This window comes from Oncorhynchus gorbuscha, linkage group LG11, assembly GCF_021184085.1.
Source record: "Oncorhynchus gorbuscha isolate QuinsamMale2020 ecotype Even-year linkage group LG11, OgorEven_v1.0, whole genome shotgun sequence".
Lineage (NCBI taxonomy): Eukaryota > Metazoa > Chordata > Actinopteri > Salmoniformes > Salmonidae > Oncorhynchus > Oncorhynchus gorbuscha.
In genome coordinates this window covers 45,852,676-45,875,584 of record NC_060183.1, presented here as the reverse complement: position 1 = coordinate 45,875,584, position 22,909 = coordinate 45,852,676, and the positions used below count along the sequence as shown (strand labels likewise).

General features: G+C 39.4%; 1 protein-coding gene across 4 annotated transcripts in view; it reads right to left on the bottom strand.

The window, feature by feature from the left end:
* The window catches only part of LOC124048756 (nipped-B-like protein B), a 52,007-nt gene extending 30,715 nt beyond the window's left edge, over positions 1–21,292 (bottom strand). For 2 of the 4 annotated variants that reach the window (XM_046369812.1, XM_046369813.1), the window contains exons 1-2: positions 21,275–21,292; positions 5,680–5,830 (exon numbers count right to left, since the gene is read on the bottom strand). In XM_046369812.1, coding sequence (XP_046225768.1) covers positions 5,680–5,743 — 64 coding nt within the window. In that variant the 5' untranslated portion in view covers positions 5,744–5,830; positions 21,275–21,292. Of the gene's footprint in view, positions 1–5,679; positions 5,831–19,817; positions 19,837–20,234; positions 20,642–21,274 lie in introns of those variants that run through there. The other 2 variants (XM_046369814.1, XM_046369815.1) reach the window with 2 other exon arrangements.
* Between the last annotated feature and the right edge of the window lie 1,617 nt (positions 21,293–22,909).

The following is a 22,909-nucleotide window of genomic DNA, read 5'->3' as shown; positions in this document are numbered from 1 at the left end:
AACTTGGAATGTGATGACATAAATCATTCTCTCAACTATTATCCTGACATTTCACATTCTTAAAATAAAGTGGTGATCCTAACTGACCTAAGACAGGGAATTCTTACTAGGATTAAATGTCAGGAATTGTGAAAAACAGTTTAAAAGTAGTTGGCTAAGGTACATTTACATTTAAGTCATTTAGCAGACGCCAGAGCGACTTACAAATTGGTGCGTTCACCTTATGACATCACTTACAAATTGGTGCGTTCACCTTATGACATCGTATGTAAACTTCCGACTTCAACTATATCTGCGGCATTGCTCTGTATCTACGTCATTGCTCTCTCCCTCTCGCACTCTGCTGTGTGGGAATCTTGCTTGCTGTCACTCAAATACTGAGGGGATGATGCTCATTGGCTGGAACTATAATGGCTAGGGGGCTTGCCCACGTGGGGGAAAATGGCGCAGCACAGCTTTCAGTAAACAGTTGGTTTCAAACTCAAGTGTTTTCCATAATCAGCCGATAAGACTCATTTTCAGCCAGCTACTTTTCCACTTCATATTAACTAGGCTACTTTTAACTTAGAAAAGTATATTTCGCTAGTCCGTCAAACCCTCTCCCCCCAGAATGAACGATATGCATCTTCTAGCAATCTATTGATAGGATAGGCGACTGTCAGTCACAAAGCGAACGAGGACAGGGAGAAAGTGTCATGTCTGTTCTCCCTCCCAGTAAAACTGATGTGGTTAGTAAACAAAAGGATTTCTTAGGTGTCCTTTCCTAGGATGTCAGGGCTTGCCATACAGTGACGCTAAAGTGAGTGACTCTCGTCTCGTCAGTCAGTATAGCCTACCGAATTGAATCGGTGAGAGAGCCGTTCATAGGCTATTGGTAGGCCTAGGCTTTTTGGCGAGTATCTGCAGATAACTTATGAAAGCATTCGATGAAGAATCAATACTACAGAAACTATAAGTTGAGGAGAGCCTCATTTTGGTCCAAATATGATAATTAGGGCCCTCGCGGAATCCAGGCATTAAAACGGAATTCAACAATATATTTTTTAAATGTATTGACCTTAGTAGGGAATTAACTACAGTGCCTTCAGAAAGTATTCACAGTCCTTTACTTTTTTCCCACATTTTGTTGTGTTACAAAATAGGATTAAAATGGATTGAATTGTAATTTTTGGTCAACGATCTACACAAAAAAAAACTTTTTTTTTTTTTTTTTAAATATGAAAAATATCTTGATAAGTATTCAACCTCCTGGAGACAAAACATGTTAAAAACACCCTTGGCAGCGATTACAGCTGTATGTTTTTTGGGGTACGTCTAAGAGCTTTGCACACCTGTATTGTACAATATTTGCCCATTATTATTTTTCTAATTCTTCAAACTCTGTGAAGTTGGTTGCTGATCGAAGCTATTTTCAAGTCTCACAATAGATTCGAGCTAATTTAAGTCAAGACTTTAACTAGGCCATTCGGGAACATTTAATGTCATCTTGGAAAGCAACTGCAGTGTATATTTGGCCTTGTGTTTTAGGAACTTGTTCTGCTGAAAGGTACATTTTTCTCCCAGTGTCTGTTGGAAAGAAGACTAAAATGATTTTGCCCGTGCTTAGCAGTATTCGATTTCTTATTTTTTATTGTAATTTTTACCCCACTTTTCTAGCCCAAATTCGTGATTACGATCTGGTCTCATTGTTGCAATTCTCCAACGGGCTTGGGAGAGGCGAAGGTCGCGTCATGCTCCGAAACAAGACCCACCAAACCGCGCTTCTTTACACCTGCTCACTTAACCCAGAATCCAGCTGCACCAATGTGTCAGAGGAAACACTGTTCAACTAAGGTCCTTCTGTAGCTCAGTTGGTAGAGCATGGCGCTTGTAACGCCAGGGTAGTGGGTTCGATCCCCGGGACCACCCATATGTAGAATGTATGCACACATGACTGTAAGTCGCTTTGGATAAAAGCGTCTGCTAAATGGCATACATACATACATACAAGAACTGAAGTCAGCCTGCAGGCGCCCGTGCCGCCACAAGGAGTCGCTAGATCACGACTCCTTGTGGAACACCAGGCTGTAGTGACGCAGCAACACTGCAGTGCCTTAGACTGCTGTGCCACTTGGGAGGCCCTTATTCAGTTTCTTTTAATCCTAAAAAACGACAAGCATACCTATAATATGATGCAGCCACCACCATACTGTAAAAAATTAAGAGTGGTACTCAATGTGCCTTGTTGGATTTGCCCCAAACATGGCACGTGTATTCAGAACAAAAAGTACATTTCTTTGCCATTTTTTCTGCAATATTACTTAAAGGGATACTTTGGCAATGAGGCCCTTTTATCTACTTCCCCAAAGTCAGATGTGTCAGATTATGTCTGTGTCAAGTATGAAGGAAGTTAGAGTTAGATTTGCTTACAAGCGTTACCCATATACTCCCAGTCATTGCGCTACTAGCAACGATTATTTTCTACACATCTACCAAATGGTGCCCTTCTTTGCAAGGAACTGAAAAACCTCCTTGGTCGTTGTGCTTGAAATTCATTACTATATTGAGGGACCTTACAGATAATTGTATGTGTGGGGTACAGAGATGGGGTAGTCATTCAAAAATCATGTTAACCACTATTACAGAACACAAAATGAGTCCATGCAACTTATTATGTGATTTGTGAAGCACATTTTTACTCCTGAAAGTATTTCGGCTTGCCATAACATAACAGGTTGAATACTTATTCACTCAATACATTTCAGCTTTTCATTTTTTATTAATCTCAAAAATGTTATACAATCTAAATACCACTTTGACATTATGGGGTATTGTCAAAATTCAGGCTGTAAAACAACAAAATGTGGAAAAAGTAAAGGAGTGTGAACACTTCCTTAAGGCAATGTAAATGTATTGACAATTAATTAATTTGCCCAAGTTTGTCATAAGACATGAACAGAACGCATCAGTGATTCATATTTCCTGCAACTTTCTAAAGAGGCAACGAGCCCCTGTCTGTGTCTGGTGTGTACGTCTACCACTTTTTGTAGCCGTTAGCGATGATGCGAATGAAAACAGTCTTCTGTTAGATGGAAAGGCTTTCCCAAAACCTTCACATTTAAATATGAACTACAAAGTAGCCTATGCTTACCTGGCAGAAGGATATATTTATTATTTTAATCAATCCAGTGGGTATTTCCTTTGCAAACTCGGCCATCACGTGCACTAGAAAAACACTTCTAAACAACAGCCTCGTGCTAGGTGCACACTTTAATTAAAGGGCAACTACACCCAAAAATCAAAATTACTTAAATTTTTTCCAGGCCTCAAACGTTAGCTCCTGACGTGGTGTAAGCATTGTTGTGGACATAGAAAAACAACAACAGTGGATGTTCTATAAAAAAGTGTTATTTTTAGAGCGAAAACCATAAACCCGGAAAAAACTCAATGGAGAAAACAGAATTTCGGGAAAGAACAAAACGGAACCAGGCAAAAACTAACCATACCTAAATGTAAAATGTTTCAATCATTTAGGTTATGCAAATCAGAAAGATATAATACTTAAGACTGATATAACTCTTTTATTTTTATATATTTGACCTTTAATAGATTTTTCAAGATAATTACATAATTTCAAGAGCAAACATTATTGTGGCAATTAATATCTTGCAGTAAAACTGTAAACAAGAAAAGACAGATTAAATGTTTTTAAAAAGGCTTAGCAGTCCTGATCAAATAGGCCTAGATGATATCCAAAACAACTAACAATACACTGAAAGTTTGTCATTTAAATTGTAAAGTCATGTCTTTCTACACAATACCCCAACAAATTGTTCCAATTTGGGAAGTAAATCATTTCGCTATTTATCCTATTTTGGATGCAATCAAGCCATTAGAATGTACCAGAGGCCACCAAAATAGAGCTACTTTGGCAAAACATTTTGACCCCTGGGAGGGCAAGACCCCCGCCGCCTTCTGGGCCGGGGGGCGCCTGGCAAACTACTTTTTCCATCTGGCTAATTGAGGTAAGACAGTAATTCGGCACATGTATGAACGACACATTGGCACATCCAGCCCAAAGCAGGAAATTTAAAAGTACTTACTAGTCGCCAAAATTGCGGAGCATGTCTTTAATATTCTTGATCACCAATAATATTAAAGACAGAAGGATACCATCAACAAACTACTTGTTGATAAGCAACTGCTTGTTAGGGTAACACTTAGAATAAGGGTAAGGGTAAAAGTTAAGGTTAGGGCTACTAGATAGTTAGTTAGTTAGTTGAAGTGATAGTCTGTAGAGCATCTACAGATGGAGTATCCAGATAAAGTGTTACCCATTTATGGCAATCCTCCCTCCCTACAATTTAACATTTGCACTGTACAGCAAATCAGCAATCTGTTGGCTAGCTCACCAGACCTGTGTGGATATGACAGTTTGCTGGTCCAATCAGAGGGCGTTCCACTAGCCAATCTGTTGCAAGTTGCTGTTGCTACGGTCTCTGGCTGAGTGGCGAGTAATCCACCGAGACCCTTCCTCAAAATGAGTGGCAAAACGTTATACAAAACCTGGCCAAATCATTTCAAGTCATCAGTCTCAAGTCAAAGTCTAATCCCAAGTCTTGAGGCTCAAACGTGACTCCAGTCAGACTAGAGTCCAAGTCATGTGACTCTAGTCCACACCTGTTGTGGTGGCGGCATCATATAACAGGTATGCTTGTTATCGGTAAACTTGGCAGGATCAAAAGAAAATTAAGAGAGAAAATCAGAGGCTAAATAATAGAGCAAATCCTTCTGCAGTCTGATAAAGACATTACGTTGAGAGAAAACCTAAAAGCGAAATTCAAATCTAGTGACTGTTTGGCAGGTGGATAGGAAATCCTGAGTAATAATTCAAAGAAACGATGCCCTGGCACACTGTACTTGCAAAGACACTTGTTTATTTTGTGCCAATGTTTCAGCCTTGTGGCTCGTCGTCAGAGGTCATATCTGTATTCAAGCTACCTAGCTACTAGCTACAACCTTATGAACTGTCAAACTCAGGCAAATGGCCACGAACAATGTAAACACGTGCCACGCATGCACAGAATGTTTGCCTAGATTTGTAACCCAGAGACATTTACATCCAGGCGTGGACACTTAACCACTGTGTAATGAATTGCATTGAAAGTTGAGGCACTAAGGCAACAAAATGTGCAAAGGTGGATACTTTCTTGATATGGGCACTATACATCATATTCCACTACCAATGCCATTCTAAAGCAAGGGCTATGGAAAAGTGCCATCAATCATACTCAGTTGTAGGAGTGTCCTAAATACCAAGACTGCAATATTAATGTAATGAACATTAATGCTTCATTACAACAAGGGGAAAAAAGGAGTAATCAAACAAAGCTCCATTTAAAAAAAATCTGGCTAACTTGGTAAATGAATAATCTAAATACCAATAAACGGGCTTTGCGGCAGGCAGCACTGACCATAAAGCAAGCAAATGGTTGTGATGTATTATTGTTTAAAGGATTGTATACATTTTGAAAACAGCGTTGTATACTAAAGATGTATTAGTATAAAAAAGCTTGCAGCGGGAATAAATGTCAGTAGACTCGGTACATCAAAAATAGCTTGGCCCCACCAGCATCGTTTCACTTGCTTTCCAGGAATCCACCATATCAGTAAATATGTGAGTGGCAGTGTAATACTTACAGTCTGTAAGGCTAGCGATCCCAGCAAGAGTAGTAATGGGAACATGAGGCATATCCCCATTCATGCTGAAAATGGGGGTGGGGGAGTCGTGTCGATGCACAGGTTTGCTCAATGTCGTCGCTCTCCGACTGTTCCTCACATCTCCCGACCGCTGCAGAAGACAGAGGGCTTCATTAGAACAGCCAGCGGCAACGAGAGATGGACAATTCACAATATCACACAACACTCCTCAATGTGCAACACTGCTCAGAAGAGCCGGCGCATGTTAAACCAAAGCCTTGGTGAACATAGAATCAGGGGCTTTCATATCAAAAGTCAAAGTGATGGAGGAAGAATTCTCAGGGATGAACTAACGGGGCTATATTAATTAGGCACCATTGTTAAGCTAAGGCTGAGGGGAATGACACAGATGTGAAAGTAGTGCAACAGGATACAGAGGGTTACACTGGTTAGTACAAGGATATAAAACTCATACAACACTCACTGACAACTTTCACTCAGGCAGCAGCTCAAGGTTTTACTTGCATTAGAAATATGACCTAGGCATTTTCCATTAACGAAACAGGAGCAATAGAAACATCAATTAATGAAATCCAATGTGAAGTAAAATAGGCTACTTGTTGTGCAGATGGAGAAATAGGCTACTTGTTGTGCAGATGGTGAAATAGGCTACTTGTTGTGCGCATGGTGAAATAGGCTACTTGTTGTGCAGATGGAGAAATAGGCTACTTGTTGTGCGCATGGTGAAATAGGCTACTTGTTGTGCGCATGGTGAAATAGGCTACTTGTTGTGCAGATGGAGAAATAGGCTACTTGTTGTGCGCATGGTGAAATAGGCTACTTGTTGTGCGCATGGTGAAATAGGCTACTTGTTGTGCGCATGGTGAAATAGGCTACTTGTTGTGCGCATGGTGAAATAGGCTACTTGTTGTGCAGATGGAGAAATAGGCTACTTGTTGTGCGCATGGTGAAATAGGCTACTTGTTGTGCGCATGGTGAAATAGGCTACTTGTTGTGCAGATGGAGAAATAGGCTACTTGTTGTGCGCATGGTGAAATAGGCTACTTGTTGTGCGCATGGTGAAATAGGCTACTTGTTGTGCGCATGGTGAAATAGGCTACTTGTTGTGCAGATGGAGAAATAGGCTACTTGTTGTGCAGATGGTGAAATAGGCTACTTGTTGTGCGCATGGTGAAATAGGCTACTTGTTGTGCAGATGGAGAAATAGGCTACTTGTTGTGCGCATGGTGAAATAGGCTACTTGTTGTGCAGATGGAGAAATAGGCTACTTGTTGTGCGCATGGTGAAATAGGCTACTTGTTGTGCGCATGGTGAAATAGGCTACTTGTTGTGCGCATGGTGAAATAGGCTACTTGTTGTGCAGATGGAGAAATAGGCTACTTGTTGTGCAGATGGTGAAATAGGCTACTTGTTGTGCGCATGGTGAAATAGGCTACTTGTTGTGCAGATGGAGAAATAGGCTACTTGTTGTGCGCATGGTGAAATAGGCTACTTGTTGTGCGCATGGTGAAATAGGCTACTTGTTGTGCAGATGGAGAAATAGGCTACTTGTTGTGCGCATGGTGAAATAGGCTACTTGTTGTGCGCATGGTGAAATAGGCTACTTGTTGTGCGCATGGTGAAATAGGCTACTTGTTGTGCGCATGGTGAAATAGGCTACTTGTTGTGCGCATGGTGAAATAGGCTACTTGTTGTGCGCATGGTGAAATAGGCTACTTGTTGTGCAGATGGAGAAATAGGCTACTTGTTGTGCGCATGGTGAAATAGGCTACTTGTTGTGCGCATGGTGAAATAGGCTACTTGTTGTGCAGATGGAGAAATAGGCTACTTGTTGTGCGCATGGTGAAATAGGCTACTTGTTGTGCGCATGGTGAAATAGGCTACTTGTTGTGCGCATGGTGAAATAGGCTACTTGTTGTGCAGATGGTGAAATAGGCTACTTGTTGTGCGCATGGTGAAATAGGCTACTTGTTGTGCGCATGGTGAAATAGGCTACTTGTTGTGCGCATGGTGAAATAGGCTACTTGTTGTGCGCATGGTGAAATAGGCTACTTGTTGTGCAGATGGAGAAATAGGCTACTTGTTGTGCGCATGGTGAAATAGGCTACTTGTTGTGCGCATGGTGAAATAGGCTACTTGGGGAAATTGTTCAATGGCTGCTAGAGAAAACACACTAGAACACATTAGCAGACATGCATCAGTGGGGGAGAAGGAATTGAAGAAAACTGAGTACAGTACTGGTGGTGCCCTTACTCTGACAAGTTCCTGGGGTGTAATCAAAAACAGCCCATACAAAATAGTCAGATCCTTTCCTACTGATAATGCAGTGGCTTTGAAGCACGCGGAGAGTGTTTTTGAGTAGGACTGAGTGAACCCCAGTGCATTTTAAAAGTGTGTGCACTTCTTGCAGTTAGACGAAACACCTCATTATCATTCACTACTATTATCCTTGGCCACCGACAAGACAGCCACTGTCAGAGAAGGCAACAAGAGGAGTAATTATATCCCTATAGCATGCTCAACACCAGACTGACAGTAGAGACCAGGAACGGCAACACATAGCATTAGGCCTAGATGACTTGACATGGCACAGGTCTATTAGCAGTGGTTACTGGGGTAGTACCTTGATAATCCTAGGAAGAGGTGTGAACCCATGCATGCGTAAATGAAAACAGCTACCCCTCTCCGGACCCAAATGCTCATGGTCACTCTGAAGCTGTGCTGGTTGGGTAGGAAGGTAGACGAGCAAGCAGCATATAGGATTATCTGGTTTAGGGAAGGGAGGCAATTTCTCTGGCGCTGCAGGATTTTCTTGAAAACACTTGACTTTATATGTAGCGCCCTATAAAATATGTGTCCTACCGCAGAGAAGTTATGATATCTGCCACAGAGGAGAAAACCATGCACATGCTTCAAAAAACATATTCTACTTATTGTTTTATCTATAAAAATGTCTTGCATAACTAACTTCATTCGTTTTTATTACCTTTGACCTTTTTCAAAATGAGGTGAGAGAGGTCCGAGAGTGGACGCAGGAGATGAGCAAATCCAATTGAGGAAAGGCCCCTGTCTGTGAGTGCACGTTTGTCTACGACTTTCTATAGCCGTTAGCAGTGACTAATGTATTGACAAGTCTTCTGGTAGATGGAAAGGCTTTCCAAAAAACCTTCTCAATCACGAGTACTACAGAAACATTGCTTACCAAACAACCACCTCAGGTTGGTGTACAGTTGAATTAAAGTGCAACTCCACCCAAAAACAACATTTCTTCAATTGTTGTGGTCTTCTGATGTGATTTAAGTATTGTTGTGCACTAAGAACATCCTTTTATTTTTTAAGTGTGATTTTGAGAGCGGAAACTGAAACCTGGAAAAATAAAACAGAAAACGAAATCAGGAAACAAAAAAAACAGATATGCTCCCTAACTGTGAATTTGCAGCTAGCTACTGGGCAATTCCATGGTAATTGAATTCCATTTAAATTGTATGCCAAACAAAACCCATTGATTTCAAAGTTTAACAAAATCATACAACTCTCTGCACAAGGACTACTTTTAACAAATTACACTGAACATTTGACAAAAACACATTTACTGGAAAAACTGAGCAGATGAAAAGTTTGGGAAAATAATTCCTTAAAATCTCCCTCAGATTATTGTGCTCATGTTTTCCAAAAATGTGTAAAATATCTGCTCTGAATTCAACTCTGAAGTAAGATTCAACAATGTCTGCATAAAGAATGGGGTGTCCTCTATAACATGACACAATGGCTTTCAAAAAATCTCCGTTGGTTATTGAACGAGAGTAAGTGAACTTTATTTACACATGGTAACGGAATTGCGGTAACAGAATGTCATCATGTGTCCCTGATCTGCACTACAAAGAAATCTTGGTCGCCCGAAAGTAGTCTGTTCTTTCGACCAATTGTTGGTGTATTTTTCCATATAAACTCAACTATATGCACTGAGCTTGTTTGATACTTTAAACACACCGTTTGGTTAAATAATTAAGACACACAAATTACTTGAGCCAGCGAGTGCCTTAGACTGAGCCTTGGGGTGAGTTGTTTGAGCCTTGGGGTGGTTGTTTCCCTTGCTCTGCATGGTTAACGCTGCTTCGATGTGGTGGCTGTTGTCGTTGTGTTGCTGGTTCGAGCCAAGGGAGGAGCGAGGAGAGGGACGGAAGCTATACTGTTACACCGGCAATACTAAAGTGCCTACAAGAACATCCAATAGTCAAAGGTTAATGAAATACAAATGGTATAGAGGGAAATATTCCTATAATAACTACAACCTAAAACTTCTTACCTGGGAATATTAAAGACTAATGTTAAAAGGAATCACCAGCTTTCATATGTTCTCATGTTCTGAGCAAGGAACTGAAACGTTAGCACATATTCCACTTTTACGTTCTTCTCCAACACTTTGTTTTTGCATTATTTAAACCAAATTGAACATGTTTCATTATCTACTTGAGGCTAAATTGATTTTATTGATGTATTATATTAAGTTAAAATAACTGTTAATTCAGTATTGTTGTAATTGTCATTATTACAAAGACAGTTTAAAAAATTTTTTTTATCAACATCGGTATCGGCTTTTTTGGTCCTCCAATAATCGGTATCGGCGTTGAAAAATCATAATCAGTCGACCTCTAATTGGAACAGTGTAAATAATGCTAAATAAATTACGTGTACCAGAGAGTCTGTTCTAACGGGGATTTTTTAAATGCAATTATTACTGCAAAGACTAAAAACAGTTGCATGCATCCATGAATGCAATTGCTGACATGTTGCAGTTCATTTGTTGCTTTGGCTAATTATTCGAGAATCCCTTTGGTAAATCATTTGTAAACTAAAATACTTGATTGCATTTCAAAACATGAATGACTTGTATGCTGCGTGATGACATGAACGAATAAATGATTGTACGACGCCCTCTTAGGCCATACAGCTCGATGGTGGTTATACAAGGCTACTATAATGACATTACTTATTATTATAATAACAATGATCGTAATTACAATTGTAATAATAACAATAAGAAGGAGGTCAAGAAAAGGAGGGTGTAGGAGCGAGAGCTGCGTGCGTATTGTGTAACAAACAGGTGCTGTTAGGTTATAATCGGAGCATAAAATAAATGTTTTGGTCCACCAGCCCACTAAAATTACACCATGAAAACGCAAACAAAGAAAATTGATGAGCATGCTTTGTAATGTTTCTAAAACAATAAATATATTACTAGTAAGAAGTAATGTGTGTATATTGATACAATTAATTTTTTTGACCCAAGACTTTTAACTAAAATATCACAGAGAAATGTTCAGGTAGGTTATCGTGGTAGCACAACTCGAGTCATGTTTGTGCCTGTGAGATTTGAGTCTGACTATTACAAGTGTTGTCTTCTCTTCCCCAGCAGTTGATCTCAAACTTAGAGAAACAACCTAGCTTGTGAACAATGTAAATAGCCAAGAAATACAAGGACAAAGTCTCACTTCAGTAGACTTTCCTTTCAAGTAAATTAGACCAACTTTTATGCCTGTGCGCAGCGCTTTGAAAATGAATATTTCCCTTAGTTCTTCACGTGTTTTATAGATCGGCAGGTAAGGGTGCTCTCCAGCGGCTTGATGTTCTTTACCATTCTGCCATCAGATTTGCCACAAATGCTCCTTTTAGGACACAACACTGCACTCTATACTCCTCCGTAAACTGGTCATCTCTGTACACCAGGCACAAAACCCACTGGTTGATGCTCATTTTTAAAACCCTCTTAGGCCTCACTCCTCCCTATCTGAAATATCTACTGCAGCCCTCATCCTCCACATACAACACCCGCGACTGAAATGAGCTGCAAAAAACACTCAAACCGGACAGTTTTATCGCAATCTCTTCATTCAAAGACTCAATCATGGACAGTGACAGTTATGGTTGCTTCGCGTGATATATGGTTGCCTCTGCCTTTTTGCCCTTTGTGCTGTTGTCTGTGCCCAATAAATGTTTGAACATTGTGTTGTCCTGCTACCATGTTGTTGTCATGTTGTGTTGCTACCATGCTGTGTTGTCATGTGTTGCTGCCATGCTATGTTGTTGTCTTAGGTGTCTCTTTATGTATTGTTGTGGTGTCTCTCTTGTCGTGATGTGTGTTTTGTCCTATATTTTTTTTTTTATCCCAGCCCCCAGCATTGCAGAGCGAGGTGGAATAGGCTATATAGGATTTGTAGTTCTTTGATTTTGTGCAATTAATTTACCAGCTATGAAACTAAGCAACAGAAATACTTTGAAAACAGCTACAGCAGCATTTATTTGACTATAAATGTGATCACACTTGACTATTTCTATCCACAAATGTGAGTGAAATGCTCCCACTGTGGAGCCCTGACCACCGGCCAACGTGGCTGGTGAAATAGACATCTTACCCACCAATGCCAAAATCTACCTGCATTTGGTGGGTGTTAATTATAGGCCCTGATTACGATATGATAATCTTTCTGACCGTTTGGAACAGTGTAAACAGCACTAAATAAATTAAAAGCAGCCTATACCAGAGATATAAATCCTAGCAAAGAGTTGATTTTTTTAAACTTGTGAAATTGCTTTTGCGTGTTGCAGTGTCGTGAGGCTTGGAGCTCACGGAATCAGTAGGCTATTAAACAAACTCAAATACGCAACAGAAGCATATTTATATTTATTTCTGTAGATATATATATGATTTAGAAAGCCAGGCACATTTAACAGATAGGCTATTGATTATAGACCTAATTAAGTTGGGGTTTCCTCTCTCCTCAGTTTTCATAGACATTTAAAAGGCCTCACTCCACTGCTGCCTCCGCCGCATTGTTCTCAACACCATTATGCTGGTTAACTTTGCTATTATGCACATAGCAACATGGTCTTGGAAAAGGTGGCCATTCAACAGCGTCCCAAAGATTGTTTCAGAACCGCAGACAGCAACCGCTATCCAATGCGGGGAAAACCGCATTTGTTATAAAATATATATTTTTTATTAGTGTTGCACCATTGTTCTTAAATAATATAACCATATACATTTTCAGTAGCATATGTCAGAGCGATGGACTGTTCCATCCCTGTGGCCTCAGCAATGGATTAGTCCACTGAGACAAGCATGAATCAGACGGCTGTCTAGTGCGCCGTGAAATATATATATATATTTATGATTGCTCGACTAAAGAAATCTCAGTCGACCAACAGCCTATCGACCAAACAATCAACTAAATGGGGTCAGCCCTAACAAACGCATAAATATGAATGTCATTCTGTTCATGGTGATGTGTCCTATAAAGGTACACAAAAGGTATAAATATGCAATATCCTCCTTTGCATATTTGGGTATTATTCTACACAAGAATAAATATTCTAATAATTATGCTGTTATTCTAATGAGCTCTGCACCCAAACAAGACCAAATTTGGTTGGTCCTGACCGTACCAAATCTGAACCAATCATAGAGCTTTATGTTTCACAAGTTTGGACATCCATGTGCAGCACAGTAGAGCTCAGTAGAGTACAGTAGAGCTCAGCAGAGTACAGCAAAGAACAGTAGAGCTCAGTAGAGTACAGCACAGAACAGTAGAGTTCAGTACAATATAGTAAAGTATAGTTCAGTACTGTAGAGTACAATTCAGTAGATTATAGTGTACTCAACTCTAGTGTGCTCTACTGTGTACCATACTGAACTCCTGTGTTGTACTGAACTATACTCTACTTTTCTTTACTGTACTCTACTGTCCGAACTTGTGAACCCAACTGTGGTTTGTGACTACTATTATTTTCTATTGTAGCCAACTCAATTGCAAAAATTCCATTACCACATTTTCTGAAATTCCGTTACTGATTTGGTAACAGATTTTTTTGTTTTAATCACTTAATAATTCATAAACAAAATTGATATCAATAAAAACTAGAGGATCGGCCGATTAAATCTGCATGGCCGATTAATTAGGGCCTATTTCAAGCTTTCATAACAATCGGTAATTGGCATTTTTGAACGCCGATTACATTGCAATCCACGTGTTACGTGAGTGCAGCAAGGAGCCAAGCTAAGTTGCTAGCTAGAATTAAACTTATTTTATAAAACAACAATCAATCTTAACATAATCACTAGTTACCTACACATGTTTGATGATATTACTAGTTTAACTAGTTTGTCCTGTGTTGCATATAATCAATGCGGTGCCTGTTAATTTATCATCGAATCACAGCCTACTTCGCCAAACAGGAGATGATTTAACAAAAGCACACTTGCAAAAAAAAAGCAAAATTGTTGCACTAATGTACCTAACCATAAACATCAATGCCTTTCTTAAAATCAATACACAAGTATATTTTTTTGAACCTGCATATTTAGTTAAAAGAAATTCATGTCAGCTGGCAATATTAACTAGGGTAATTGTGTCACTTCTCTTGCATTCAGTGCAAGCAGAGTCAGGGTATATGCAGCAGTTTGGGCTGCCTGGCTCATTGCAAACTGTGTGAAGAACATTTCATCCTAACAAAGACCGTAATTCATTTGCCAGAATTTTTCACAATTATGACATAACATTGAAGGTTGTGCAATGTAACAGCAATATTTAGACTTAGGGTTGCCACCCTTTCGATAAAATACGGAACGGTTCTGTATTTCACTGAAAGAATAAGCATTTTGTTTACAAAATTATAGTTTCTGGATTTGACCATATTAATGACCCAAGGCTCGTATTTCTGTGTGTTTATTATATTATAATTAAGTCTATGATTTGATATTTGATATAGCAGTCTGGCTGAGCGGTGGTAGGCAGCAGCAGGCTCGTCAGCATTCATTCAAACAGTACTTTCCTGTGTTTGCCAGCAGCTCTTCGCAATGCTTGAAGCACAGCGTTGTTTATGACATCACGCCTGTCAACTCCCGAGATTAGGCTAAGAACATCCAATAGTTAAAGGTATATGAAATACAAATGGTATAGAGAGAAATAGTCTATAATTCCTATAATAACTATAACCTAAAACTTCTTAACTGGGAATATTGAAGACTCATGTTAAAAAGAACCACCAGCTTTCATATGTTCTGAGCAAGGAACATAAACATTAGCTTTTTTTTTTAACATGGCACATATTGCACTTTTACTTTCTTCTCCAACACTGTTTTTGCAACATGTTTCATTATTTATTTGAGACTAAATTTATTTATTTTATGTATTATATTAAGTTAAAATAAAAAGTGTTCATTCAATATCGTTGTAATTGTCATTATTACACACACACACAAAAGAACTGCCGATTAATCGGCATCGGCTTTTTTTGGTCCTCCAGTAATCGGTATCGACATTGAAAAATCATAAATCCATCGACCTCTAGTAAAACCACTAACTAATTGATAGGTCTACCTTTACTTGTTACTTCTGTGAACTTTTATTATCCCCCCTCCTCATAAGTGAGAGACATTTTTTTAATATCTTTAAGATATGTGGGTTTTTGGTAACGTGATTTCAAGGCACATGGCAATGTTCCTTAAACTTACAGAAGGCAGAAAAATGTATCTAAATGTATCCAAATATAAGTGTTGATATTAGTTGGCAGAGATCTTTACTTCAACATGCATGTGTTGATGCATTTCTAATACCGTTTAAGACTTTCTGATAGATGTTTTCTTAAAACCCTTTTCCACCAGTTTGACCGGAAAAAAATTATAGACTCTTATCTGTCATTTGACACCCAATTTGATATGCTCCTATGAAATTCACATGTTGGTGCTCATGGGAAATTTCCTACTACTATAGTTGTCACTATTATTTTAATGTGTATTTCTTTCTGGTCGATAACCATCATTCAAGCAGTAACATTCCCCCATAATCAACTCGTCCATACAAAACTTTTACACAACTACATTTGCCATGAATACAGCAGACATGCAGCCTGTATGTGTAGACTAAAATGGTAAATGAAAAGCCAACGCTGTAATCAAATTTCAGTCATATGGGATAGTCACAACATTTTCCAACAGATAATGGGTCATTTAGCTTGCTCGTGTACTTGGTAGATGAATTCGATAACATTGAAAAAGTAGATATACTCAAGTTAAGATAGACACGGTATCCGTGCATTAAGTGCAAGCTAGTAACGAGCAACATACTACGTTTCCATTAGCAAGAAAGTCCTCTTCCCGGCAGCATTTTAGACGGGTGATCTTTGCCATCATTTGCATGTACTACTAAGTAAACATTGTGCATAAATAATGAGGTTGCTAATTTAGCTACGGTGTGCACACAAGCTTTTTTAGGTAACTACCTAGCATTAGCTGCAGAACTAACTATTTAAGATATTATAATAACATATATAATACATTCCATTTAGCAGACATTTTTACCCAAAGCGGCTTACTATTACGCGTGCATACATGTTATGTATGGTGGTCCCGGGAATCAAACCCACTACCCAGGCCTTACAAGCTCTATGCTCTACCTACTGAGCTACATGCCTAGCATTGGCCAAATTAGCCATCTAGCTAGCAAAGTTGAATGGTGCTGAATTGTATTTCTGCTTTATCCCAGTGATGCTTAACCATCTAGTCAGTTAGGTAGCCAGTTACCACCTTGACAGAATCAGACTTCTGTTAATTTCTTCTCTCTAGTCGGAATGGTGCTATGCCCAAATGTGGACAGCCAGAGCGGTATATGGCTTGGAAAACCAACCTCAATCCAAGGATGGAATATGTCACTCTTAATTATCCTGGAATGATGAATGGTGAATCGAGAAGATTGGAATAGTGCTAGTTTTTTAATTAAACTGCTGTTTTTGGCAGCATGCTAGGCTAGCTAACGCTATAGTAGCCCATTCGATTCCGTGAAAATGCAACGCCTAGCATTGGGATGAGTAGTTACTGGAAGTGTTGTCAAATCCAATGGGCTGCTTTAGCATTAGCTAGCATGCTGACATAAATGACAGTTCAATTAAAAACAAGCAGAATTTCAGTCTTCTCAGTGTATCGTTTTGAATAATGGGATAATTAGGAGTACAGCGCCCACTCACATCCCTGGATTTTAGGTACATTGTCCGAGCCATATTTCGCACCATCTCCACGGTGTTCTGACCACAGCTGCCTACCATTCAGACTAGAGGTCGACCGATTAATCGGAATGGCCGATTAATTAGGGACAATTTCAAGTTTTCATAACAATCGGAAATCGGTATTTTTGGGCGCCAATTTTGCAGATTTTGTTAATACCTTTATTTAACTAGCCAAGTCAGTTAAGAACATATTCTTATTTTCAATGACGGCCTAGGAACAGTGGGTTAACTGCCTTGTTCAGGGGCAGAACAACAGATTTTCACCTTGTCATCTCGGGAGATCCAATCTTGCAACCTTACAGTTAACTAGACCAACGCTCTAACCACCTGCCTCTCATTGCACTCCACGAGGAGCCTGCCTGTTACGCGAATGCAGTAGAAGCCAAGGTAAGTTGCTAGCTAGCATTAACCTTATCTTATAAAAAACAATCAATCATAATCACTGGTTATAACTACACATGGTTGATGATATTACTAGTTTATCTAGCGTGTCCTGCGTTGCATATAATCAATGCAACGCTGCGGGATGATTTAACAGAAGCACATTTGCGAATAAAGCACAATCGTTGGACGATTGTACCTAACCATAAACACCAATGCCAATCTTAAAATCAATACACATAAGTATATATTTTTAAACCTGCATATTTAGCTAAAAGAAATCCAGGTTAGCAAGCAATATTAACCAGGTGAAATTGTGTCACTTCTCTTGCGTTCATTGCACACAGAGTCAGGGTATATGCAACAGTTTGGGCAGCCTGGCTCATTGCGAACTAATTTGCCAGAATGTTACATAATTATGACATAGCATTGAAAGTTGTGCAATGTAACAAGAATATTTAGACTTAGGGATGCCACCCGTTAGATAAAATACCGAACGGTTCCGTATTTCACTGAAATAATAAACGTTTTGTTTTCGAAATTATAGTTTCCGGATTCGACCATATTAATGACCAAAGGCTCATATTTCTGTGTTATTATGTTATAATTAAGTCTATGATTTGATAGCGCAGTCTGACTGAGCGATGGTAGGTAGCAGCAGGCTCGTAAGCTGTGCAAGCACAGCGCTGTTTATGACTTCAAGCCTATCAGCCTAATGGCTGGTGTAACCGATGTGAAATGGCTAGCTAGTTAGCTGGGTGTCTGCTAATAACGTTTCAAACGTCACTCACTCTGAGACTTGGAGTAGTTATTCCCCTGGCTCTGCAAGGGCCACCGCTTTTGTGGAGCGATGGGTAACGCTGCTGTGAGTGTGGCTGTTGTCGTTGTGTTGCTGGTTCGAGCCCAGGTAGGGGCGAAGAGAGGGATGGAAGCTATACTGTTACACTGGCAATACTATAGTGCCTATAAAAACATCTAATAGTCAAAGGTTAATGAAATACAAATGGTAGAGAGAGAAATAGTCCTATAAATACTATATTAACTACAACCTAAAACCTTGGAATATTGAAGTCTCATGTTAAAAGGAACCACCAACTTTCATATGTTCTCATGTTCTGAGCAAGGAACTCAAATGTTAGCTTTTTTACATGGCACATATTGCACTTTTACTTCTCCAACACTTTGTTTTTGCATTATTTCAACCAAATTGAACATGTTTCATTATTTATTTGAGGCTAAATGGATTTTTACTGATGTATTATATTAAGTTAAAATAAGTGTTCATTCAGTATTGTTGTAATTGTCATTATTACAAAAAAAAAAAAAACAGTATTTTTATATATTTTTTTATATATAAAATCGGCCGACTAATCGGTATCGGCTTTTTTTTGGGTCCCCCAATAACCGGTATCGGCATTGACAAATCATAATAGGCCGACCTCTAATTCAGACCTTACATGGAAGATCTAATTACAGTGACCGTATGGTCTGAATCTTTAGACTAGTTACAACCTAACCTAGTCAGTTACCTCATTCACCAGCACCAATTTACAGAGCAGTGCAAAAGAGTAAAAACTAGTTAATGAGAGCTGACTTGCTAATGTTGCTGGCTAAGTCAGTTGAGAGGGCCTTCTAAGCATAATTTTCTAGTCAGGAGGCTAAACATAGTCAGCAACAGAGACTTGCTCCTTGAGTAATGTTAGCTGGATGTGTACATAGTTAGTTAGCTCACCTATAGTTTAACTATGATCACCTAGATTGAAGGATAACCTTGTGACAAGCTGGATGCATGATTACAGACATGATTATTCTCTCTGCTGCTCTGGCTGACAACATAGCCGCACTTCTGTCTCTCTCTCTCTCTGGCAACACAGTAATCGGTCAGATACAGTAGGCTGCTAATTGCTCACCCAACACCAATTAGGGTCCAATGTATTTAATCAACTTTCTTTTCATCAGCTACGCAATAGTCTAACATAGCCCTGATTTATACATGTTTGTGTTTTACAATAACCCAGTTTTTCACATCCCTTTTCCTGATGATCTAGCAAGCTTTCCAAGCAAGGTAGCTATATTTATTTGCTTTATCAAGTTACATTAATATCTACAACATTGGATAGATTGCTAATTTCTCTGTAAACAAATGAATCTAAGTTGGTTGAAGTTGCCAATCCTATGCAAAGGGAATAGCTATAGTTATGTTTAACATGTTATCAACTAGACAAGGGGTGGTCTCATCACAAATTATTATGTTAAATCTCTGTGGTGTATCTGATGATTCCATTTGATAGATTGTAGCTAGCTAGATAGCTTGGAGGATAATACATATGCAGCTATTACTTTATAAGCGACTAGGTCAATTATGCTTAATGTGTACAATTTGGTAGCCTCAAAACGGTGAATAGCAAGCTTGCACAGTTATTAGGCAAACGTTTAAACCAGTTTAGTTGACATTGCAAAAAAATATACTAGCCACTAGCTAGTGTGTAGCATTGGATAGCAAGAGCCTATTTCTCAGAACATCTGACTCCAGCATAAAACGTCAGAAAACATTACCCTGCTGAGAAAACACTGAAGTTGCACTTGTTGGTTTTGTCTAAATAGCTAACAAGTAACGTTAACTAGCTAGGTAACACTACGCACATACTGTAGCAGCTAGTTAGCTATATTATTCTAACCTTTGATAGCTAACAAAAGTTAGCTATGGCTAGCTAGTCAACGTTAGCTACCGAGACTGCAACCGAATCCATGTTTGCCTTGACTCGCCCACACATAATCATTCCTTTGCAACCGTATGACCATCCCTTTTGGTTTGTTATCATGATTGCGCGTGCGGATTAGGATTTTATTTTCAGTTTCAATGGCCTACATCGGCCTATTAGCTTGCTAACTGGACCTCGGACTCGCCTGAGGAAGCGTAACCCCGACCCGACGCCTATATGAGCGGATACAAGGCAACATAAAATGTTAAAAACACATATCGGTGCATTCCACAACGTCTATCCAGTTTCACTGAATATAAACAACACCCGTGTAGCCGATCGGAATTGTTTTGTTATGGTACTCCTAAATCTATATTGTACAATCATATTTACCTCTGGATGTGTTGATAAAAAGAAATGGTTGCAAGGGGGTTGGATCCGTGTCTCTAGCTCCCTCTCCGTTCTATCGCTCGAACAGCTCCTCCGAGTAATAATATAACAACAATAATCCGGTTCGGGAGGGTTCGTTCTTCCTTCTCACTGCAAACATCTATGCTTGGAGAGGGGCAAACATTCCCATAACCAGTCCTTGCACCGGTTTATCCCCAACACCGGCAGAAGATGAGTTTAAATTCCAAAGGGTTTCGGAAAACAATCAAATGTGAAAAACAGAAATACTATTGACGCGGTGATAAAAGGGATCCACTCAGACTCTCCTCCTTCTCTTGCAGAACAAAATGCCGACCGGAAGAACTGCTGCAGGAATAACTCCCTCCACCGGCGCCAAACCAACTAGCAGGAGCAACCATAGCCAGCAACCCAGTTACTTCCGCCGCTTTCTGCATTACTACTATACACCGATACCATCCATTCCACACAGCTGCTGTAAATATTTTGGAGGACGAGGTCATCCTTGAGTATGTAACCAGCTAAACCAATGTAAGTAGTTAATAAAATAAGATAACTAGCATAATGATAATTCAAATAGATACATAGTAGTTGTGTATGAATTGCATTATTTGATGTAAAACTTTTTTTTAAAGATATTTGGAATTTGGGCTGACATGAAAACCTATCAGTGCTTGGCTCAACAACCATCAACACACACACACACACACACACACACACACACACACACACACACACACACACACACACACACACACACACACACACACACACACACCAACACACACACACACACACACACACACACACACACACACACACACACACACACACACACACACACACACACACACACACACACACACACACACACACACACACACACACACACACACAGAACAGTTACTTTAAGTTGGTTCTCTAAAAAATAGAAGCATGATGACCACCATGGTAGCAGAGATTTCCAGATATGTTGGTGTTGTCTCCTGCTGCATGCACCCACAAGCACCCACTTTCACACTTACCTTTGATTGACAGGTAGGTAGTTCAAGTAAGATTCTACCTATGACAAATAATGAGCAATAAGAAAGTTAATTTAATAAGCATAACATTGATGGAAACAGGGAAAATGGCAAAGGAGTCGACATGAATCGATCAAGGTATTAACATGCCCAAACAACAAGAGCTGTTGATCTTTTGTGGAAGAAAGCGAAAGTGATCGAACTGACATAATTGATTGAACAGGTCTGATTTGAGAAAATCAATAAACAAATAAATACTTTTACTTTCTGTCTTACCTTTATTTGATTTCTTCCTCACGCTTGGCATCCCATTAACATGGATGTGCCAGCTGTGTATTCAGTTAGCTAGAGACCTGGCAAAAATGTTTCCCAGTAAGATCGTCGTTAGCTAACTTCAGCTAACGCGTTAGCTAGCAAGCAAGCAGAGAACGGACTTTTATTTATTTAACGTTTAACAAATGGACACTGAGAGCAAGTAACAAAGTTCATTCATAATTTACCCGCAAAACAATTTTGCAACCAGATACAGATAGCTAACTAGTTTAAAACAGTTTCGGCGCTAGCTAACCTGGCCAGTAGCTGTTGTCCTCGGGATATAATTATATTTAGGAAAGGATGTTGTTGAAAAAGTCGCGCTCTTCGATTTTCGGTGGAGTCTGACATAAATCTCGTTGCCAACCAACGTTTCAGCAACAGCATCTCTGAGGCTTTTCCTCTCTGGTTTCAACTATATAAGGCTACCATATACAAACACAAGTTGAAATGAGGTAAATATGGATATGTCATGTAAGTATGAATGGTTTTATCTGATTTTACCTTCTGCAGGTGCTTTGTCAGCCAGAGCATCGGCCAGAGTTGGGTCAACATTTGAATGAAATGCTAGCTGTGATGCAGTCTACATACCGGTAGATATTTAACTATAGTATGTAGATGGCCTGCCCTGCTCCTTTATTTCTGTGTATCTACACTTTTGACAAGAAAACACCCATGTTGAATTTGATCTCATATTTCTTGTGACATTGCTATCACCGATTCATACCCATTATTGACTTGAAATAGCCTACAGTAGTACCATTATTTTGTTTCCGTAAAGGTTCATAATAGGAATGAAAAACCCAGGGGTGCTTGTGGTGTCTCCCAAAGTTATCGCCACAGATGAAAGGGAGAAGTTTGCATTAAGTGCTGCTCAAATCTCACCACAAGATGGCAGCAAACGTCCACAAACGATTTAGCCGGCTTTCCCAAGAACCGTTTCATTTTTTTATTTTTATTTAACCTTTAATTAACTAGGCAAGTTAGTTCAGAACAAATTCTTATTTACAATGATGGCCTACCCCAGCCAAACCCTAACGACACTGGGCCTATTGTGTGTCACCCTATGGAACTCCCAATTACCACCAGTTGTGATACAGCTTGGAATCAAACCAGGGTCTGTAGTGACACATCTAGAACTGAGATGCAGTGCCTTAGACCCCTGCGCCACTCGGGAGAATAAAGAAGGGGCTTTTTTCTTCTTTCTCTTTCAAACTCCATTTTATTTTGCCAGAAAAGTCACATTGATATAAATAATCTACTTTCTTTTCTTACATCCATCAAAAATATAATTTGATCTTTTTACATACCTATCTATGCCACTAG